The sequence below is a fragment of the Zerene cesonia genome, chromosome 24, assembly GCF_012273895.1.
Source record: "Zerene cesonia ecotype Mississippi chromosome 24, Zerene_cesonia_1.1, whole genome shotgun sequence".
In the NCBI taxonomy this organism is placed as follows: domain Eukaryota; kingdom Metazoa; phylum Arthropoda; class Insecta; order Lepidoptera; family Pieridae; genus Zerene; species Zerene cesonia.
In genome coordinates this window covers 2,134,033-2,152,812 of record NC_052125.1, presented here as the reverse complement: position 1 = coordinate 2,152,812, position 18,780 = coordinate 2,134,033, and the positions used below count along the sequence as shown (strand labels likewise).

Genomic DNA, 18,780 nt, shown 5'->3' with positions numbered 1-18,780 from the left:
ACACACATGAGTTTTGACGAATGGCGGAAATTAAATTTTTAACTTTTGACACTTTTTCTATATTTCCATTTCTTTATGAGAGAGCAAGCAAAGGAGTAGATGGACTACACCTGATGTTACAGGCACTTTGACTGCCTTTGCCGCGCTTTGCCGGCCAGATTGTGTTAAGTAAATGTTATAGGCATTTACATATATGTACATATTTGCGATACGTAAAAATATTTTCTGCATACAAGTATATATAGATAACGAATTTCATTCCTATCATATCATTTTACTACTTCCTATTTAGTTGCAGGCATGGATTGGATGATTAGCTAAGGTTTTTAAGCTTTTTTTTTCTCCGTTTCCTAACAACATTATCCTTCGTTTTTTTAAACACTAAGCACACAATTCTTGCTCGCTCATAGAACCATCCAAAATAAACAGCACCCACCACAGATAACACATAATCCATCGCACCACAGACAACAAACGCTCACCTGAGAGTACACCTCCTGCTCGGTCTGCTGCTTCGCCTGCGGCTCCTTGACGTCGCGATGGCCGCGCTGGTACGCGTGCAGTATCTCCAGGAAACGCTTGTACTTGTCCGGTTGGCGGGAGAAACGCGACTGTGAGAGGGGCGGGGGGGGCATAGTTGTGAAAAAAACGCGGTAAAGTTTGTTTGTACTTGCAAAAATGGGAGATAAAATCATAATGCAATTTATATAGAGGCTGGAGTTTCACTTACTATACTTTTAAACTGTAACTGCTTTAATAATGTTTATAAACAAAAAAAATCATGTTACTATTCTTTACATTTATCTTTTTCATTAAAATTATGATGTAGTATTTTATATTCAAATACTGCAACAACAATCAGCATTTTTGTCTGCACTTTTATGTGTGTGTTTTAAACTGGATTGATCTTGCAAATCGTTCTAATTTTTAGAAGAAAATCAAAAAATACATCATACTCTTTCAGACTTTAAATTGAAATAATTGCACCAACAAACAACATAATTAAAACAACCGATAAACAAACAGACACTCACCTTAATCTTATTAACATATTCGATAGCGTGGTTGAACTCGACGGGCTGCCCCGCCGCCGTCGCGTGACCGCCGCCCGTGCTAGCCGGACCACCTGTTGGAATGTTATTGAAAACTGTTACGTCAGATAGCCTTTTTAATTACATACAAGCTACGCCGCGAGGTATAGGTATTTGTATATAATGTTATAGCGGTACGTAAGCTACATCATAGTCAAGTATCATCAAAATCTGTCAAGTGGTTTTTGCGTAAGGGTAATGATAATGATTGCTGAGCCGGGACACGGGTGGCCGAGAGAGAGGTCAGATAATTAATCACGATATGGCAAGTGATGCGTGTTTGAATCTTGTCTCGAGATCGTTTTTTTTTTTTATTCTATCAAAAACTAAGTTCTCAAGACAATAGTCAATAATGATATAAACACTATATGTTCGCATCCGCTAACAGAGCCCGCCCGTGGTAGTAATAAATTGTTTCAACAGTTTTCGTGTGAAAACTTGACAAACATACTAATACATACAAATTTTTCTCATATACTATATAGAACTTTTCTACCACGTTCAATTATAATTATTCTTTATCTTTTCCATATTATTCATCATCTATTATGTATGATTATTATAAAATACACTTACCGCTAGTATGATGCTGTATAGCAGCTGCCTCTATCTGCTGGTGAGCTTGCGATATATGGTGCAAGGTGTTCGCCGGACTCGGGTTCACGGACAAATTGTGCACCACTTGACTGACAGACCTGTCGGAAGTTTTATATGTGTATAGTACATGTATGGAGATCTGTGCGGGGGTTATGTTGGGGGGTTGGGATCAGAACTCTTTCGAGCAGCCGCAAGTTTTTATCATTGCTGTCAATCGGTAATTAATTTCATCATTTTTAAATTTGTTTCTTGCTTATTATATTGTATTTATTTGGTACAAATAAAGTAATTGCTGGATTATTCTATAATTCAATGGATCAAACTCACATTTAAACATTTATTTATCCAAATGAAAGCACTTTGGATCATCACGGTACAAAGAAATCATTGCTCACAGGCACAGAAAGCGTTTTCCAACAGAGAAGAGTAGTCATTAGAAGCTAGTACATATCATACAGTATTTATTTATTTATTTAGGTTCATCAGCTGTTGTTGCATAAACATTTTCTCTCAATACAAAAAAAAAAGTTTAGTATTATACATTATATGCACAACAATTTAAGATAAACACAACATTCAGAATAAAAAAAACAAACAAATATAACTAAGGTAATATCTATAAATGACAAATAAGTTAGAATCTATTCATATTAATAACAGTATGATATTATTAACAGTATGAACTAGTTCTCCGCCCGCGGCTTTGCCCACGTGGTTTTAGGAAATTCCCAAATATTTCGCCACGTGTAAAAACAACTTTTTACTAATACTTATTATGTATATCACTCACTGTTGCACGGGCAGCAGGTGCAGCAGCTGCGGCTGCGCGGGCGCGTGGTGCACGCCGAGCAGCACGCCGCCGGGCCCGGGCGGCGCGGGCGCGTGCTGCGCGTGCGCCACGCCCACGCCCACGCCGACCACGCCGCTCACGCCGCCGACGACGCCCACGCCCACGCCGCCGACGCCCGCGCCCAGACCGCTGGGGGACGGCATCGACACGGACACCTGGAACGGTCGAGTCGTTGTTACATCGGGAACCAAGGGCGACTAGCGGGTATAGGAGTGGTTGTTGCGGTCAGAACTTAAAAAGCAGCCATTAGTTTTATCATTGCGCTCAATCGGTAATTGTTTTCATCATGTAAGAATTGTTTAGTATAAACGATTTCTGCGTATTCTATACAAATGAAAAGTTCATAAGTTTTTTTGCACATTCGCGCTTATCTCAGGAACTACTAAGGTATATACTTAAGAAACATTAATACCAAATGCATACCCTCACTACTATATTTTTATTCAACATAATTTCATCATAATCTTGTGCGATACAGTTCTGCTGTAAAAACCCATACATATGCACTATTTTACAACTGTTAATCCAAAGGTTTTTTTTGTTTGTTATCTCAAAACTTTCTATTGAATAAACCAGTGAATCAACGAATTGGAATGATTCTTTTTTTTATTATAGAGCTGGTCCCATTAAAATTTGGTCCGGTTTTCTAGATATGAGGAAGGTTTATACCCCCCAAGTGATAAGTGAATAGCATAACTTGCCAGATCAGTGAGTGAGTATACATAAAAAACAAACTTACCTGTCCGTTACTCTGCACTTCAATCTTATACCCCGGCGGCAGGAAGGTATTGAAGCCGACGATCAACTCCGGATGGCCCTTGAACAGGTTAGACACCCGCGTGATCACGCCCGGCGTGTCTATACTGTAAGTTAAACTATTTTACATACAACGTTATAATATTACTGCTCAATTGTTGACCATTTATGGAACTAGTATCAGATATAGAATAATGCAGCCATAATGGTTTTCATTTGTCTCAAACGGTAATTTGTGTCATCATTTAGGATTTATGGTAAACAATATACATCTTACAATTTGTGCGTTTGCTATAACTACTGAAGTGTAAAACCAATGTTGATGAAATTGAAAGAAAAGAAATTTCCAACTAGAAAGATATGTAATAGAATGATACTAATACGTTAATTTATTTGATAGTAGCTTATTATTTAGTGGAGATATTTAAACTATACTTTACTATGTAAAGGTAACATGGCCATTGTTTATAAAAGTAAAGTCATAACAATTATACTAGTACAAATAATAATATAACAATTATTGGGTTTTATAAGCAAATAAGTAATAAAGTATAAACATAAATATTTATGCATATCCAACAATTTAATTGAGAAACAGTGACAATTAGCAAGTTTGTGTGTTACATTACACTTTCTACTTAAACCTTTAAAGCTACGCAACGGATTACTAACTATTGATAAAATTTACAAATTAAATGCTTTTTAATTACATAGTATTTCAAATGAATACAAAGTGGAATAAAAAGATTCGACAATTAATGTTTTAGAGGCTCGTGTATTATAAAATATAATATTGATAGTTTAACAATTATCCACAGTTTTAACATTACTTTTTTAACAGTGATATCCTCACCCAGTAAGGGGGGAGGTCTGAGTAACTATTAATAACTCATAGACCATAGTAACAAAACCCAATACTCACGTCTGACTCTTAAACTCCTTCATGATGTCCAGAAAGTCATTATACACCTGCGGCTGCGTGTTGAACTTGTATTTCACTTGGTCGAGGTAGGACAGCGCGTCCTCCACTTTGAGGCGTTGGAACGAAGCGCCGCCGGCCGGCGCCGGGCTCGGCGACTGCCGCCCCCCCAGCGGCAGCCCTGTTTGCTGGGACACCAGCTGGGAGTATTTATAATATATATATAATTGTTTTATATCAAAAATACATAATATTTGTAAACATTTGTATATTAATTATTATACATTTGTTTAAACACTTATTTATTTTCAATTTAGGCAATTTTATTTAAAACATTCTATTAAATATTTACTGTTCATTTGTACGTTATGGTTGGTACCTGGACCAAAATATATATTAAGAACTTCGGGATTTTAAAACACGTGGGCAGACTGAAAATCACTGCTGTTGGGGGGTTAAAGCCCAGCGTCAGCTGTCTGTTTCGATTGCCATGTTAATTTTTTTTCATGTTAACTTTTAAATTATATTAGTTTTAAGTTTGTTATGTAGCAATAAAGTTTGTTTTCTTTCTTTCTTTCAAAATTCCCGTGTCACAATATTAGTTACCGAACTCCACCGAAACGGCTGCACCGATTCTTATAAAATTTTGTGTGCATATTGGGTATGTCTGAGAATCGGCCAACATATATTTTTCATACCCCTAAATGATAAGAGTAAGGCAGAATAGCGTTTGCCGGATGCAGTATATATATATATATATATATATATATATATATATATATATATATATATATATATAATTAGTATTGATCAGTAGCATTACATACAACTACACTTCGGAAGTGATTTAACATGATGATAAAACGACTGAATATTAAAATATAATTTTTCATATTATGTTAGTCTGTAAGGTACATATTGCAATCAATCTATTGTCTGTTGCCTCATAATAAAAAAAAATAGCGCTGGTTTGGTAAGCAGTGCCAAAAGAGAAGCCGAAAAGAAACTCTGCAGGCTGCTTTTTCAAATTATGAGAATGTTAATTAACAATATTTCAAACAAAATAAAAGATAGGCCGGAAAAAATTGCTGATTTGACGAAAATAGTTGCATTTGTATGACTGATCCACTAAAAGCCAAAGGAAATATTTATTCGTATTTTTATTGAAATTTTCTGAAGTACGAATAAGTTAATAAATTTAATGTGCATGGTAATTTGTATTTTTCAGCGAATGTTTGAACTAAATATATCTAAAGTAAAATTTTACAACTGAAACCATAAAAACTATCTGTTTTCAAACCTATAATTTTAATTTTACTCCGATCATGTTTCTAAGTCCACATTTAATTCAAAAATACTTGTTTTGAATTCAGAACCTCTAGTCATTTTCGGAACGTCGGTTAGAAAAAGATAGTTTTTCCCTCGTTTGAATCCATTTTCACTGCGCATGTACCGACTACGCCAACGTATGAACGTGATTGTACCTCGCTACGTTGTGTTTACTATAAGTACGGTACGCGTAAGTTGCGTATTTTAACTTCAGACAATCAAACACTATTATAATAAGAAACAGACAGACAGACAGGCAGAATTACTTTCTCATTTTTTAATCATGAGCAGGCAACTGAGCTGGTGGTGCGGCTGATGGTAAGCGATCACCAACGCCCGTGAACATTCGCAGTGGTAGTGCCTTCGAATCCGCTACACGTTTTTATGGCCAAAAGGATAAGGGAAGGGTTGACGATTGAAAAGAAGGAAAAGACGGGAAAGGGTGAGGAAAAGGAAACGGGCCTCCCCCCGCTCACCGCACGAAACACAGCGTGCTACTAATTCACGCCAGTTCTATGCTGGTGCGGTACTTCCCCGGTGCGAGCTGGCCCAATTCGTGCCGAAGCGTGCTCGACTCCCACATTCGCCCATTTTCTTTACATATATTCACCTTAACCCTCGGCGGCACTTGCGGCTGCTTGGGCGGCGCGTACTGCACCGCGTTCGCCTTCAGGTAGTTGATCACTTGCGGCGCGCCGGCTCGCGGCGGCCCGCGCCCGAACCCGCCGCCCACCGACAGCATTGCTGTTGCACCTGTGTACATTCATCATCATCATCATCATCAACACCACAATCACCACCACCATCACCACCATCATCAACGCACACCGCCTTGGACCACCTCTTGGGTAAGGTGGACGAGTGGTCCCCTACAATTTCCGATGGGGAAAAAAAGAATGTCACGGTCCTAAACCTATCTATACCTACTTGTGCACAAAAATAAATCGATCATCTTGGTCTCATTGTTAAATGCAGCCTTTACCTAAGCCTTGATCCAGCAACCATTCAACTAAACAGATTCGCTGCAACATTTAAATACTTACTGCAAAGTTATCGTAAATACATTCAATATAATTTCATGTGAGATGACTAAGAAAGCAAGACCTTGGCAATTAATTTATTCTATAACTAATCTTTATTCATTATCGAATAAGAAAACTCGTTGCTAGAAAACAGTATTTGTCAAGAAAGAAACAGGTTTTAGGACGCTTCTTTCATTAAAATATTCAAACAAATAACAAATAGTTTATATAAAAAATATTATGCTTTCCAAAAATCAACTTAAACAACAATGGACTCTCAATCTCTCAATCAATTTATGATTAATAGCTCATACCTAGTATTCAATTTATTTTCTCCACCTATAGCAATGTTCTATTTAACAATTGCTATTAATTAATTATGTAAATCAATACAATACAACAACAACAACAGAAACTTACCTAGAATTTGAGGTTGGGCCGATTGGGCCAGGGTATGCATGTTACTTGCGCCCGCCTGTTGTATCTATAACAAAAAGAAATCGAGTATAAATATTTATACTTAACCCGTAATTATACTAGTGATGAACATGCACTAGCTGTACCGCACGGCTTCACCTGCCGCCACGAATCTTCGAGAAAAAGCAAGTATTTCTATAGCGTATATGTTATTCTAGTTTACAAGCTGCATCACTGCCAATTATCATCGAAATCTGTTCAGCGATTTTCGCGTGAAAGAGTAGCAAACACACGTCGACACATCCTCGCACATTTTCACGCTTATAATACAAGTAGGAAGTAAGATAGCAAGGTGTGTTTTAGCATTTTCGGCACGCCATAACCCACCAGAGTGTGACGCTTCCAATGCTTATTTGCTTTATCCCTCTGTACGCAGTTGTCATGCTTATTGTAAGCGAGCAACGGGATTGAGGGAACGAATGGACGGTATGAACGAAATGATACATGTTCTCTTTCAAATTTTAACCAACCGTTCAACTGAACATTTATTTTATACTAAGCTTAGATTTATTATAGATTCTTATCAATGAATACATGTAAATAAAAATGAAAGATTAAACTGTACAAATAAATACGTACATGCAACTTTTACAATCATTGATTATTATAGGTATGTAAAGATTATATATAATTAAACAATAAACATAGCTAATTGCGTGTTTTACGACTATCAAATGCATTTAATAGTTTTAACATTGAAATCTTAAGTAACAAATCAATGCTAAATATTTTACACTTATATATCAAGACAGACAAGACGATAAATACCATAAGAAATATTTACTAAACATAAATTCCCTATAATACTCCGACCCTATGTCTTTATGTAAACAAATAACTTTATAAGAAACAGTTTAACCTCGCCAAATCACCAAAAAATCGAAAATTTTATACGCATTACGCGGAGAAGCGATCACCCAGCGGTACAATAAAGTGTATGTACGTGTGTACATACCTCAGTTTTCGAGAATTTAAAACGCACTTCGCAATGACCTTGTAGCTCGCGTCGCTACAACGATCACGCTGCGCGAGTTGTAAACAAACAAGGTAAAATAGACGTTCGATGCAAAGGTTAAATCTTTGTTATTGATCATGGAATCTATGCCGATTATTGATTGGATCTAAGTACTCTATTATACGACTTTTTTATAATGCCGCAACATATTAGTGGAATATTTGAACACAGCTGCTTAAATCGGTTACGTAAGCAGATTATACTATACATAGGTATTTGTAGTTTCCAAAATGAAGTGTTATCCGTCGAAATTCTCCGTATTTCATTTATGTTAACATCCGTAATACGTACCTACTCTATCTACTACGCACGCTTAATATTTTAAAGTCACAATAAAATTGTTAACAATGAACCAGCCTAAATAGTGGACAGTTACGAGGCCCATAAAAAAATCTAAAACATTATATAAACTAAACAAAAATAATAAACAAAAACCCTTCGCCGATCGTTTGATGCGCGCTCGTAAACCGCACAGAATCGCTAGAACACCGCGTGCCAAGTGTGAATCAGCTCTCGTTTAGAAATAGATCGTCTGAATAGGATTTTTATAAATAAACCTTCAGTTTATCTATTTGCAGCAACCGCCTCTATGGATAGCAGAACACCTTCAACCAGTATACATACATATAAGGGCATGTTTAGTTATTGATATTGGGGTAGGACCGATATAGATGTATTCTTATTATTATAAAAATGTAATTTGTTCGTTTGAACGCGCTAATCTCGGGCACTATTATTTTTTCACTGTTGGATTGCCCGACTGCTATATATAATATGCAAGACGGGCGAAGTCGAGGTGGACCGCTAGTCTATCAGAATAATTTACAAGTTTGCCTGTAGACTTATAAATTTGATATGTAAGTAAGTATAGTATGTTTTAAAATCTAATTCAATATTTATCTATCTACAAAATAGTCGTTAAATCACAATAAAATGTCATAAAAAAAGAAATTAGTACAATTTTTTTTAACCAATGAGTTAGTCAGTCACAATTCATTCGCGTATGTAACAGCTAACTGATGCGTCAAACAGTAAAATTAAGGTCCCAATAACATTGTAGGCTATAGCATTTTGTTTATACCGCTGTTTACATGAGTAGACGGAGCGTATGCGATAACGGGCGATAACCTATTGTTTACCGGTCTTATCGTCGTGATAAGTTCATAGGTAATTACGGTTTGCTCGACAAGTCTCTGTGGTATTATATGCAAGATGCACTGATGTAAGATTGTACAAGCAATGATGTTGGACGTTTGTATATCAGACTAGCTTTCTGCCGAAAGGGAGAGATACACAGAACCTATGTTCTCCCCCGCATAGTTGCCGTTCCCGTGTGATTTCCGGGATAAATACTATTCAACGTCTCATACTATCTGTATCAAATTTCATCCAAATCGGTCCAATTGTTCCTGATATTCAAGGAAACAAAAAAACTCTTACTACTAAATATATTAGTAGATGAATCTGTGATGAGTCTGTTCTCTTTTTAGCGAATAGTACTGTGTGCTTTGATATTGTATTCTACTATCAGGGCACTTTTATAGAAAATTAAAATATCTTTGAATGTACTAATTGTTTTAATATAGGGTTTATGTAGATTGATTGTTTCGCACAAACCTGCTTATTTTCATTATAAGCATCTCAATGGAGACAACTTCAACACCATTTCATAAACATCACTTGAATCTCCCGCTATCCATGACATACACTTATATCTTAAATTATGGTACATTTATTAAGACGTGAACCCATATTCTATTTACCGAACCGGCTTCGTAAGATGGCTATTGAATTTAATACCACACTCGGAATAATGATTCGCATCCTTTGGCACGCAATCAACCCAGTTGAATGACACCGGAGCGAGCAAGGGTCCTTTCGTAACAATGTAAATTATCCGGTAGCGCTTATTATAAGGCGCGAATTGCGGAATAGATCACGCTAGCAGTCTATATTGTATAACAAAATTTCGGCGCCGCAGAGAATAGATAAAAACAAGGTTTTCTTACCTACAATGAGCGTCAGTATTGATATTTTATGATAGAGCGGTGATTCCGTAAATGTTATGTTTTTTATTTACGGCCAATAAAAAATTATCCTTATTTTTATCAAACCGAGCTGTTGGTTCGCCGGATGGTCAGTAATCCTAACCCCCCATGTACATACATTTTCAAAAGGCGCTACTTCTTCCACAAATAATTAAATTCTGCCAAATCATGTTTAAGTTGTATTTTAGAAAGTCACTTTGAAATCATATTAGATAGCACTTATATTACAAACGTGTAAAATACAAGTGTGAAATTTAAGGTGAATTGTTTCCGGTTTACTTAACACTAAAAGACTTATAAATAATATAGTTTATATCAAAGAATTCTGCCATTAACAAGAAATGACTATCTTTATTCTTATTCGATGCCTGTGCTAATAACGACTTGAGTTTTGTATCACCTCTGAGGAAAGTTAGAAGTTAAAATAAATAGGGGCATATGTATACTGCATAATAAATAAATATGGCTTTATTTTTACTAAAGGCATATATCACAACTACCAGCTTGTTTATTTTATTCTTTCATTCATTGTTTCTAGCGTAACCAAAGATTTATAATTTACTATGGACCCCTGAACATTATTTATATAAGACACACAGAATAAAGTCTCGTTCATTAACCGTTACCAACAACTAAAGTTTTCAATTCTTTAAACTATTTGTTTTTTTCTTTCTTTACCCGATAATTCCGTGCCCATTCCGCGGGCATGGAATGGGCATTCTCTTTGTGTGTGTTAGCAAATTATCGTCATTTTGGTCACATTTTAGAATCTCGAGTTTTACCTCTATCCCAAGGTCCCAAGGACGTGGGCGAATTTTTTACATGCACAATACATAATTTTCTAAACCATACCTTACCTACTCCGGGAAAATAATAACAGGAAAATGGAGATAATAAATGTATACTATGACTAAAACCAAACATCCACGCCTACTCATTACCTATACAAACTCATAAAAAGTTCATATTATATGTAAATAGAAGGTTAGATAAGAAATAAAGTTAATAGTGTAATTTATGCGAAGAAAAAATTCTATGAGTGTACATTCAGAACGACGAATAAATACCTAATTATTTTAAGCAATAAGTACAATATATTGCATTGTATAGTATTTTATTTTTATACAATTATCTATTATTAGAAAGGATTAACATAAACATCATAATGAACATTTCAACAGACACGGCCTAAAAACGAAAGAGATTACTATATTTTATTAAATAAGTCAACAAGATATATATATAGGCCATGTATGTTCAACGGGAGAAGCTGGGGTGGACCACTAGTAATATTTATGAATAAATGACTCCTGTTACTCACGCCTTTTATAACTCTAGAATTGATTCAAAAGATTTTTGTATTATTTCTAAAAAAAAAATAAAAGAAAAAAAGGTACCCGAGCGGAGTTTGAGCAAGCATTAAGTGTTATTGTTATAAAGCACACTATTACTATAATAAGAATAGTTTAGCCGTGCCCTGCGGTTTTACCCACATAGTACCTGATGTTATTTAGCCTAAAGCCTTTCTCAATAAATGGGTTACCTAACACAGAATTTTTCAATTTGTACCAGTACTTTCCAAGATTCAAGTGTTCTACCAAACAAACTAACTCAGCATAACATATATTCATAGATAGATAGATAGATAGATATCCTCACCTGAGCGGGACTCTGCGACATCGGCGTCGGTTCATCAGGTCCGAGCCTGGGACCCGTGCGTTTCATCATCGCGATGATCACACCATCACACGTTCACCTGGAATATGGTAATGTTATTATTAATTGTTTGTTGATAAAAATTATTGTTTGGGTTTATTTTGTGGATTCAGTATATTGTATGCTTGCATTATTTTGTCATACTACTATATATACATATTTTTCTATTTATTTTTCTAATAGTGACTTGTCTGACTGCACCATTTATGACTGTATATGTACGCTTTTTGATTGGAAATATTTGCTCTTTTAAACATTCATCTCAATAAATTGATTAAGAAATATTTCTAAATATTTAATGAACATGATGCGAATGATTTAATGAAATTCTGTTATGCAAATTTAATTTTATTAGTTTCGATTGGATTTCTCTTCACAAACAGATGCATAAAGTCTAGTTGCCGAAATATATGATTTTATATCCATCGATATATGAAAAAAATATTTTCTCAATTGTTTATTAATCTATAACAACACTTATTATTTGCATAACTCTTTTATATTTAATTTTGCCTGTCGGCATTACAATGACATTAAACTTAATCATATCCTATAGTAATCAACAATATGTTTTTAAATAAAAAACAAATTGTGTGTCATTATTCTTATCTGATTATTTTGATAACAACTTTAGAGTCCTTTTAATAATATCAACATATACACAATTACTAACAAGATATAAATACAAAATACATGTCATTTCACCAAGATTCATTGAATGATTGCATTATAACTTATTATTATATTTGATTTGAAACTAATGTGTACGAAAAATCATCAACAGACTTCAGAAGTGGAACAATTCAACAATTTTTGTTTTGTATTTGTTTTACTGTGTGAATTGATTTTATTGATTCTTTTTTATTTGAAATTTTATATTATATTTGTTCTAGTTCTGAAAATTTAAATACAATTGAGTTTTCTGTTAAAAATTATTATTCAATGTTATCATTACATTATGTTTGTTATAATATGTATAGTAGAATATAATAGTGCTTTATTAATTAAACTGCCATTCAAATTTATTTTAAGTAATATTAATTAACATTACTAATTATACAATAAAGCCTTTAGAAATGCATGCAATTAAACCAATTATGTACATTTAGCATTATGTTGCTTCACATTTAATAGTTATCCATTTTTAATGGATGCAAATGATTTCAGAATCCAGCGCTCTTTATTAAAATGGATTGTTAAATAAATAATATTTTGGTAGAATAAAGGAAAACTTTAGTATTATGTTATTTTATATGACTGTTTTAACATTTTCGGCACGCCGTAACCCACCAGAGTATGACGCTTCCAATGCTTATTTACTATATCCCTCTGTACGCAGTTGTCATGCTTATTGAAAGCGAGCAACGGGATTGAGGGAACATATCTAGTAGTAGTTTGTTAGGGGATAATCTCAAGATCTATTGAACCGTTTTAGAAAATTATAATATTCAAAAAGAAAGACATGTTATTTGTTTTATCCTGGTATAATTTAGGTAAGCACAATTAAAGCACCTAGGTTTTTATAGTTTTTTTTTTTAATATTTTAAAGTGCTGTTATGTATTTCTATAAAACACAAACCCCTTAAACTCCAGATATGTAATTTTCCTACCATAGTTAATTTGGTTTTCAGTTATATCAAATTGTTTTTACTTTATTATGTATTAAATTTAAAAAATGGCAAATGATAAGTACTGTTTGTTTAAAGTAATTTATATTTTTCAATTATTGATATTTTGGTGGCTACAAATTGGGATTAAGGCATTGGTACAATTTAATGAAGTTATTGATAGATATATTTCTTTATAAGATGGTACAGTAAGAAAAAAATGAAAGAGCTTAGAAATTTTATTATAATAAGCTTTGTTGTGAAAAAGGTATTTTGTATGTTTTCAAATCAACTAAAGTATTGAAATTTTATATGCAACAATTATTTACTGCTTACTATGAGCTCAAGTGTCTACACAATTGAATGCTGATCAACCATATTACTCCAGTGTCAAGTACCAAAGGAGTTATGTATTAAATGCATGCTTACCTATTCTTATAACTACATGTTTTTAATACTCAAATGGTTTTAATTTTTTTTTTTTTTTTTGATTTTGGTGATCAATTAGATAAACTATCGTAGAGCCAGCCAGTTAACATGTTTAAAAATAGATTGATTTCAAAAGATTGTTTTTGGGGACATGCAATGTCCCAAAAGTACATACCATGTTGAGGCAACTACACATTTCTAATAAAATTATGCATTATGTTTAATTTTAGAACAAAATGTTAAAACCAACAGCTGACGGTTAACGGTATTTTTTGTTAATAAGGTTATTACATTACATAGGCGTGTGAAGTGTCCATGTGACACTTAAGTTTTTAGGTTATCAGGTTAAGTTCCTTTGTTCAATCGATACTATTTGCTTTAAATTATATATGAATATGTCAAGTTAATTAATAAAGAGCATTTAAATAAATGTTATTTTAGACCAATGAGATATTTTCTAACATCGTCAAGATACAAGCATTTATCAGTATACTAAGAATATGATCAAGATTACGTAACCATTACACTTACTTTATTAAATCTTTTCGTAACAAATTCTAAACACTGCAGAACAACTTATTGTATATCCCTCGTGGTGACGTCACCGCACTTTGTAATGCGTGGGACGGTCTATATAAAGTATGAAAACGTGACGTTTATCAACGCATGCTACAAGAAGAATCTCAGTAGCTTATAAACAAATTACGCAACGAAATATCGAAATCTATGAAGGCGTGTACTCGAAAGTCAAGCTGCTTCGAAATTCCAAATGGCTAGCTCGCTCCGCTCGCACAGGTTTATTCGAAAACCGGTCTTAAATGAAGGCGATGACACAAACTCACACTTATTTATAGCGTAAAACGTATACAAATCGATATCATACCGGCTATATGCACAATTAAAACGGAAAGAAAAGCAAAATGCGATCGCTGAATGCTGATAGCTCACGTAACTTTCAACGCCACGAAAAAAGTGTTCGGCGAGCACAAAACAAATGACACAACAATAATGACATATCCCGCCTTTTTTACGGACGCGTTCTGCCTTTAGATATCGCGGCGTTCACGTTTTAAGTTTTTTCACGGTAGAAGTCTCACAAGAAAATATTATTATTTCCACAATGAATCATAGTCATTGGAAGTTGAATTTGATTTTGTGTAATTGTCTTACAGAATAAAGCGGTAAGGTCCGGTTTCCATTGGGTCGAAGGAAACGGGGACGGCGCGGCAGTATTCGTCACCGATGTAGAAAATGGCGATTAAATACCAACAATTACATCGCGCGCATAAACGCAATATGGTATAATTATGGAATTTTAGACACGTTTTATATCGATATTAATGAAATGTGAGCATATAAGTAGGTACTTATCTGAACGAAATAGATAACGTTGTATTTAAAGCTATTTGGAAAAATAACTTATCACACGTACCGTTGAATGTAACTCGAACCAGCGACGAAATCTTGAATATAGGCTTTCAGTATTTTCTTATAACTCAAAAAACTCTTATATGACAATGATTTGTGATAATAACGCGTCACGACACGCTCCGTACGAGCACATTCGTGCGCCTCCAAATAGCGCAACGGCGCAACTTTTTCGAGCGCGGCGTCAACACGGTCAGGTGGGCGAGGTTGCGACACTGCCATAATGCTATCTCACTCGTGCTCCACTTCCTCTCTTCAACGATAAGCTGTCTCGCTCACACTCACACAAAAAGTGGTCCAGATAACCCGGGAAGCGAGCGGAGCCCTCCGCGCACGAACGTCGCGCACCAAGCTGCGCGCCCGACTGACTTGTGGCTCAGCGCCTCCACTCAATCCAGTGGTGGCCTGCCTACAACCGAGTAATCGAACCTGGAGCGCAGGACGATGCGGCAACGTCGCGCAAAATAATAACGAGCGAAACGAACGGACGTGATACAAAATGCCACGACCGACGATTCACCACGAAGTTGGTAGACCAAAACAAATCTCCTTTCTCCTCATCCAAAATTATATAGCGTTGAATAGAGGCGGTACGTTTTAGGTGTCCCACCAAAACATGTCTTAAAATAAGCCAAATATATCATTTATTATTATTGCGATACACAGTAATTTAAAAACTTGCGATACAAAAATATGTACGTAGTGCAGGGCAGTAGCTATTGAACTTAGGAGACGTTGCCTTGACAACAGAAAGTTACCGAGGGGAATAATGACAAAATAGCAGCGTGGTTAAAAAACTTCTTACAATGGACTACAATCAATCAAATGATCAAAACACAAGTACCAAGATAACAGTCATCTTAATTCCGGAAATAGGACACCGTATTGGGCCAATTTTTGTGAAAATCGTTTAGAGTAATGATATTAAAACTCATTTTCATACGTATAAAAATGAGTGTTTATTAACGTTTTAACAGGCAGAATATAATTTATTTCTTATTTCACCAAACAAAAGAAACTTGATTTGAAGTTTAAATGGTAGAGTGTAATTTAAAATTTCCTATTTTTTTTTCTATTATATTTTTGACAAGATCAATTATTAAGTCCTAATTATCATAGATATTCATTTTTTTATTACCTGCAACCAATTTTGGTCAATTATGTAACCAAATGGGAAATTTCAATTATATTCAGTTAATTGTATCAAGGTCGCAGTTTCAGATTAAATAAGTCGAATCTGCACATAAGAACCTTGCAAATGAAGGTCGATGCAAACTCGGTCAATCAATTTCCATAACAGTATAAGTGTATAACAGTTCGAGGAAAATAAAAGATACAGTCGAGGAAATTAATTTATTAATGTGGCTAAGTAAATATCACTAGCTTCAAGGATACTGTTGTCTTTGGCCAGGCGACTTGGGTGATGCAGCTTCTTTCAATTTTTTATTTTTTATGTACCTATTCTCTCTACAGACAGTATCAAGATTAATAAAACCGATTTTTTTACGTGACATGTAACATTTTTTTTAAGATATAATAAAAAATATTGTTGAGATTTAAAATTAGTGTACAACGTTATGATCAAATCGGTATTTATTATTTATTTGAATTTGTTAAGTAATAATCTGTCATCAAATTAAGAGGCCATAAAAATTACCACCATATATAATGAAATTTATTTTGAAAAGCAATAGTTTGGATATATAAAGCAATTGTTCTTAACTACAGACTAAACTACATTGATAATACTACATAATCAACATAATATGTAAGTTTGCCCAAATATAAATTTTAATAAAAAAATTAAAAAAAAAAACTCTAATTTACTATGAAAATAGATTGATACATCAAGGTATTTATGGCGGCTAATAATAATTTCTAAAATATTATTCTAAATCTAAATTCGAAATTTGAATTTTAAGACTAATAAATAAAATTCAATCGGCTTTTAAGAACACAAAATTGAGAATGGAACGCAACGTTTTAATTTTATCTAACAGTATTTTAACCTATTCAAAACAATTTCCAAATACGTCAGAACTTCATTAATATTTAATTGTTCCAAAGAAGTAATCTAATTACAAACAAAAAAACGTGAATTAATTTCGTTTTAACCAGTTGTAACATACCGAACATACGCAGCAGTGCAATTATAATCTTGTTTGTGTATCAAATGCATGTGTGTGTGTGATTTGGTCTATAGTCATACAGCATACTTTCAACAACGTAGCATACTGATTACTGTGTACAAATAAAACTACGCTATTTGGTTGTTATGCATGTGTGGCATACCTCGATGCGATAGGATTGTACGAATTTTGAAAATCTATTTCAATTTTAGATTGGAATTATCACGATTCATGTGTAAAGTAATTTACTGTACTGAACGATACGAACAAATCTGTCAGCCTTGAAAATTCTTATCGGATGGAACAAGTGATTGGGTTTACATCAGCGCGACGTTGCCAGCGTTACGTGCTTGCTACTGCGTCTTAATTTTACGATCGCGGCCGCCATCTTGTTTTCATTATCAGCTGCAACCTCATGATCATCATGATTTATATAATTTAGAAACTACGCTCCGCTATAAATTGCATCAACTATTCTAAATGACCCCTATAGTATATTTTAAACCATATGAGGCATCTAACGTTTGGGAAATATTCATGTAAAAGTATTACGTAACATCTGAAAGGAAAAACCATTTTGCATACGATGTTTCATTTACCGTAGGTTAAACGGCATAGAACAATGTCCTGATACTAGATATGGATATGCAAGCGATATGTACTGGGCATAGATTTATGATCGCTAGACATATCCATACCTAGGCAAGTGTCGGCGCAATATTCTCCAAGATACGTACATTGAGGTCGGGCACCGGCTTGCGAGGCGCACACCCCGCGTTTCCAGAGCACCATTCGGGCCGACCAACAACCAGATAATTCACAAATACGGACATTTTAACCAGAATACCACGGTATCGATCACGCACAGGCGCCATTTTGAACCTACACTGAACGCACAGTGGCGCTGTTGCCACGTCGCTGCGTTTCCAATCCGCGCTTCTATTTCGGGTTTACGCCACCCCCCCGCGCAGCCGTGACGCTCCGCAAACAGAACCGACAAGTCGACAAAACATTCATAACCATCACCTACTCTGAGCCACCTATACGATGTATAAATACAAAATCTAGTCGGCCGCAAGCGAACAAAGCGAGCGACGCTGTTGCGTCTTATATGATAAGATAGTACATATAATGTAAAATATAGATAGATGCTAGTTGTGAGCGTGATACATCGCGCCGGCTTTCACCAGAGCGGGGTGAGGCACGGCCGCGCAGGACATATGCCATTGGCCACCGCAGAGATCGATAGACAAACAGCGACGAGGACGCCGACCTACATAGCATACCGCGCCTTGCGCCACTAGGCATAAAGGCTGGATTACGTCGGCGCGCACTATAAACAAACTACCGCACGACCACACTGACGT

At 35.0% G+C, this 18,780-nt stretch overlaps 1 protein-coding gene across 8 annotated transcripts in view; it reads right to left on the bottom strand.

The window, feature by feature from the left end:
- The window catches only part of LOC119836514 (paired amphipathic helix protein Sin3b), a 35,914-nt gene that overhangs the window by 15,300 nt on the left and 1,834 nt on the right, over nt 1-18,780 (bottom strand). The window contains exons 1-10 of one of the 8 annotated variants that reach the window (XM_038361884.1): nt 18,151-18,545; nt 11,764-11,860; nt 6,985-7,048; nt 6,153-6,295; nt 4,217-4,413; nt 3,278-3,413; nt 2,479-2,693; nt 1,668-1,786; nt 1,035-1,126; nt 483-611 (exon numbers count right to left, since the gene is read on the bottom strand). In XM_038361884.1, the coding sequence (XP_038217812.1) occupies nt 483-611; nt 1,035-1,126; nt 1,668-1,786; nt 2,479-2,693; nt 3,278-3,413; nt 4,217-4,413; nt 6,153-6,295; nt 6,985-7,048; nt 11,764-11,832 (1,164 nt within the window). In that variant the 5' untranslated portion in view covers nt 11,833-11,860; nt 18,151-18,545. Of the gene's footprint in view, nt 1-482; nt 612-1,034; nt 1,127-1,667; nt 1,787-2,478; nt 2,694-3,277; nt 3,414-4,216; nt 4,414-6,152; nt 6,296-6,984; nt 7,049-11,763; nt 11,861-15,288; nt 15,669-18,150; nt 18,546-18,780 lie in introns of those variants that run through there. The other 7 variants (XM_038361880.1, XM_038361885.1, XM_038361883.1 and 4 more) reach the window with 7 other exon arrangements.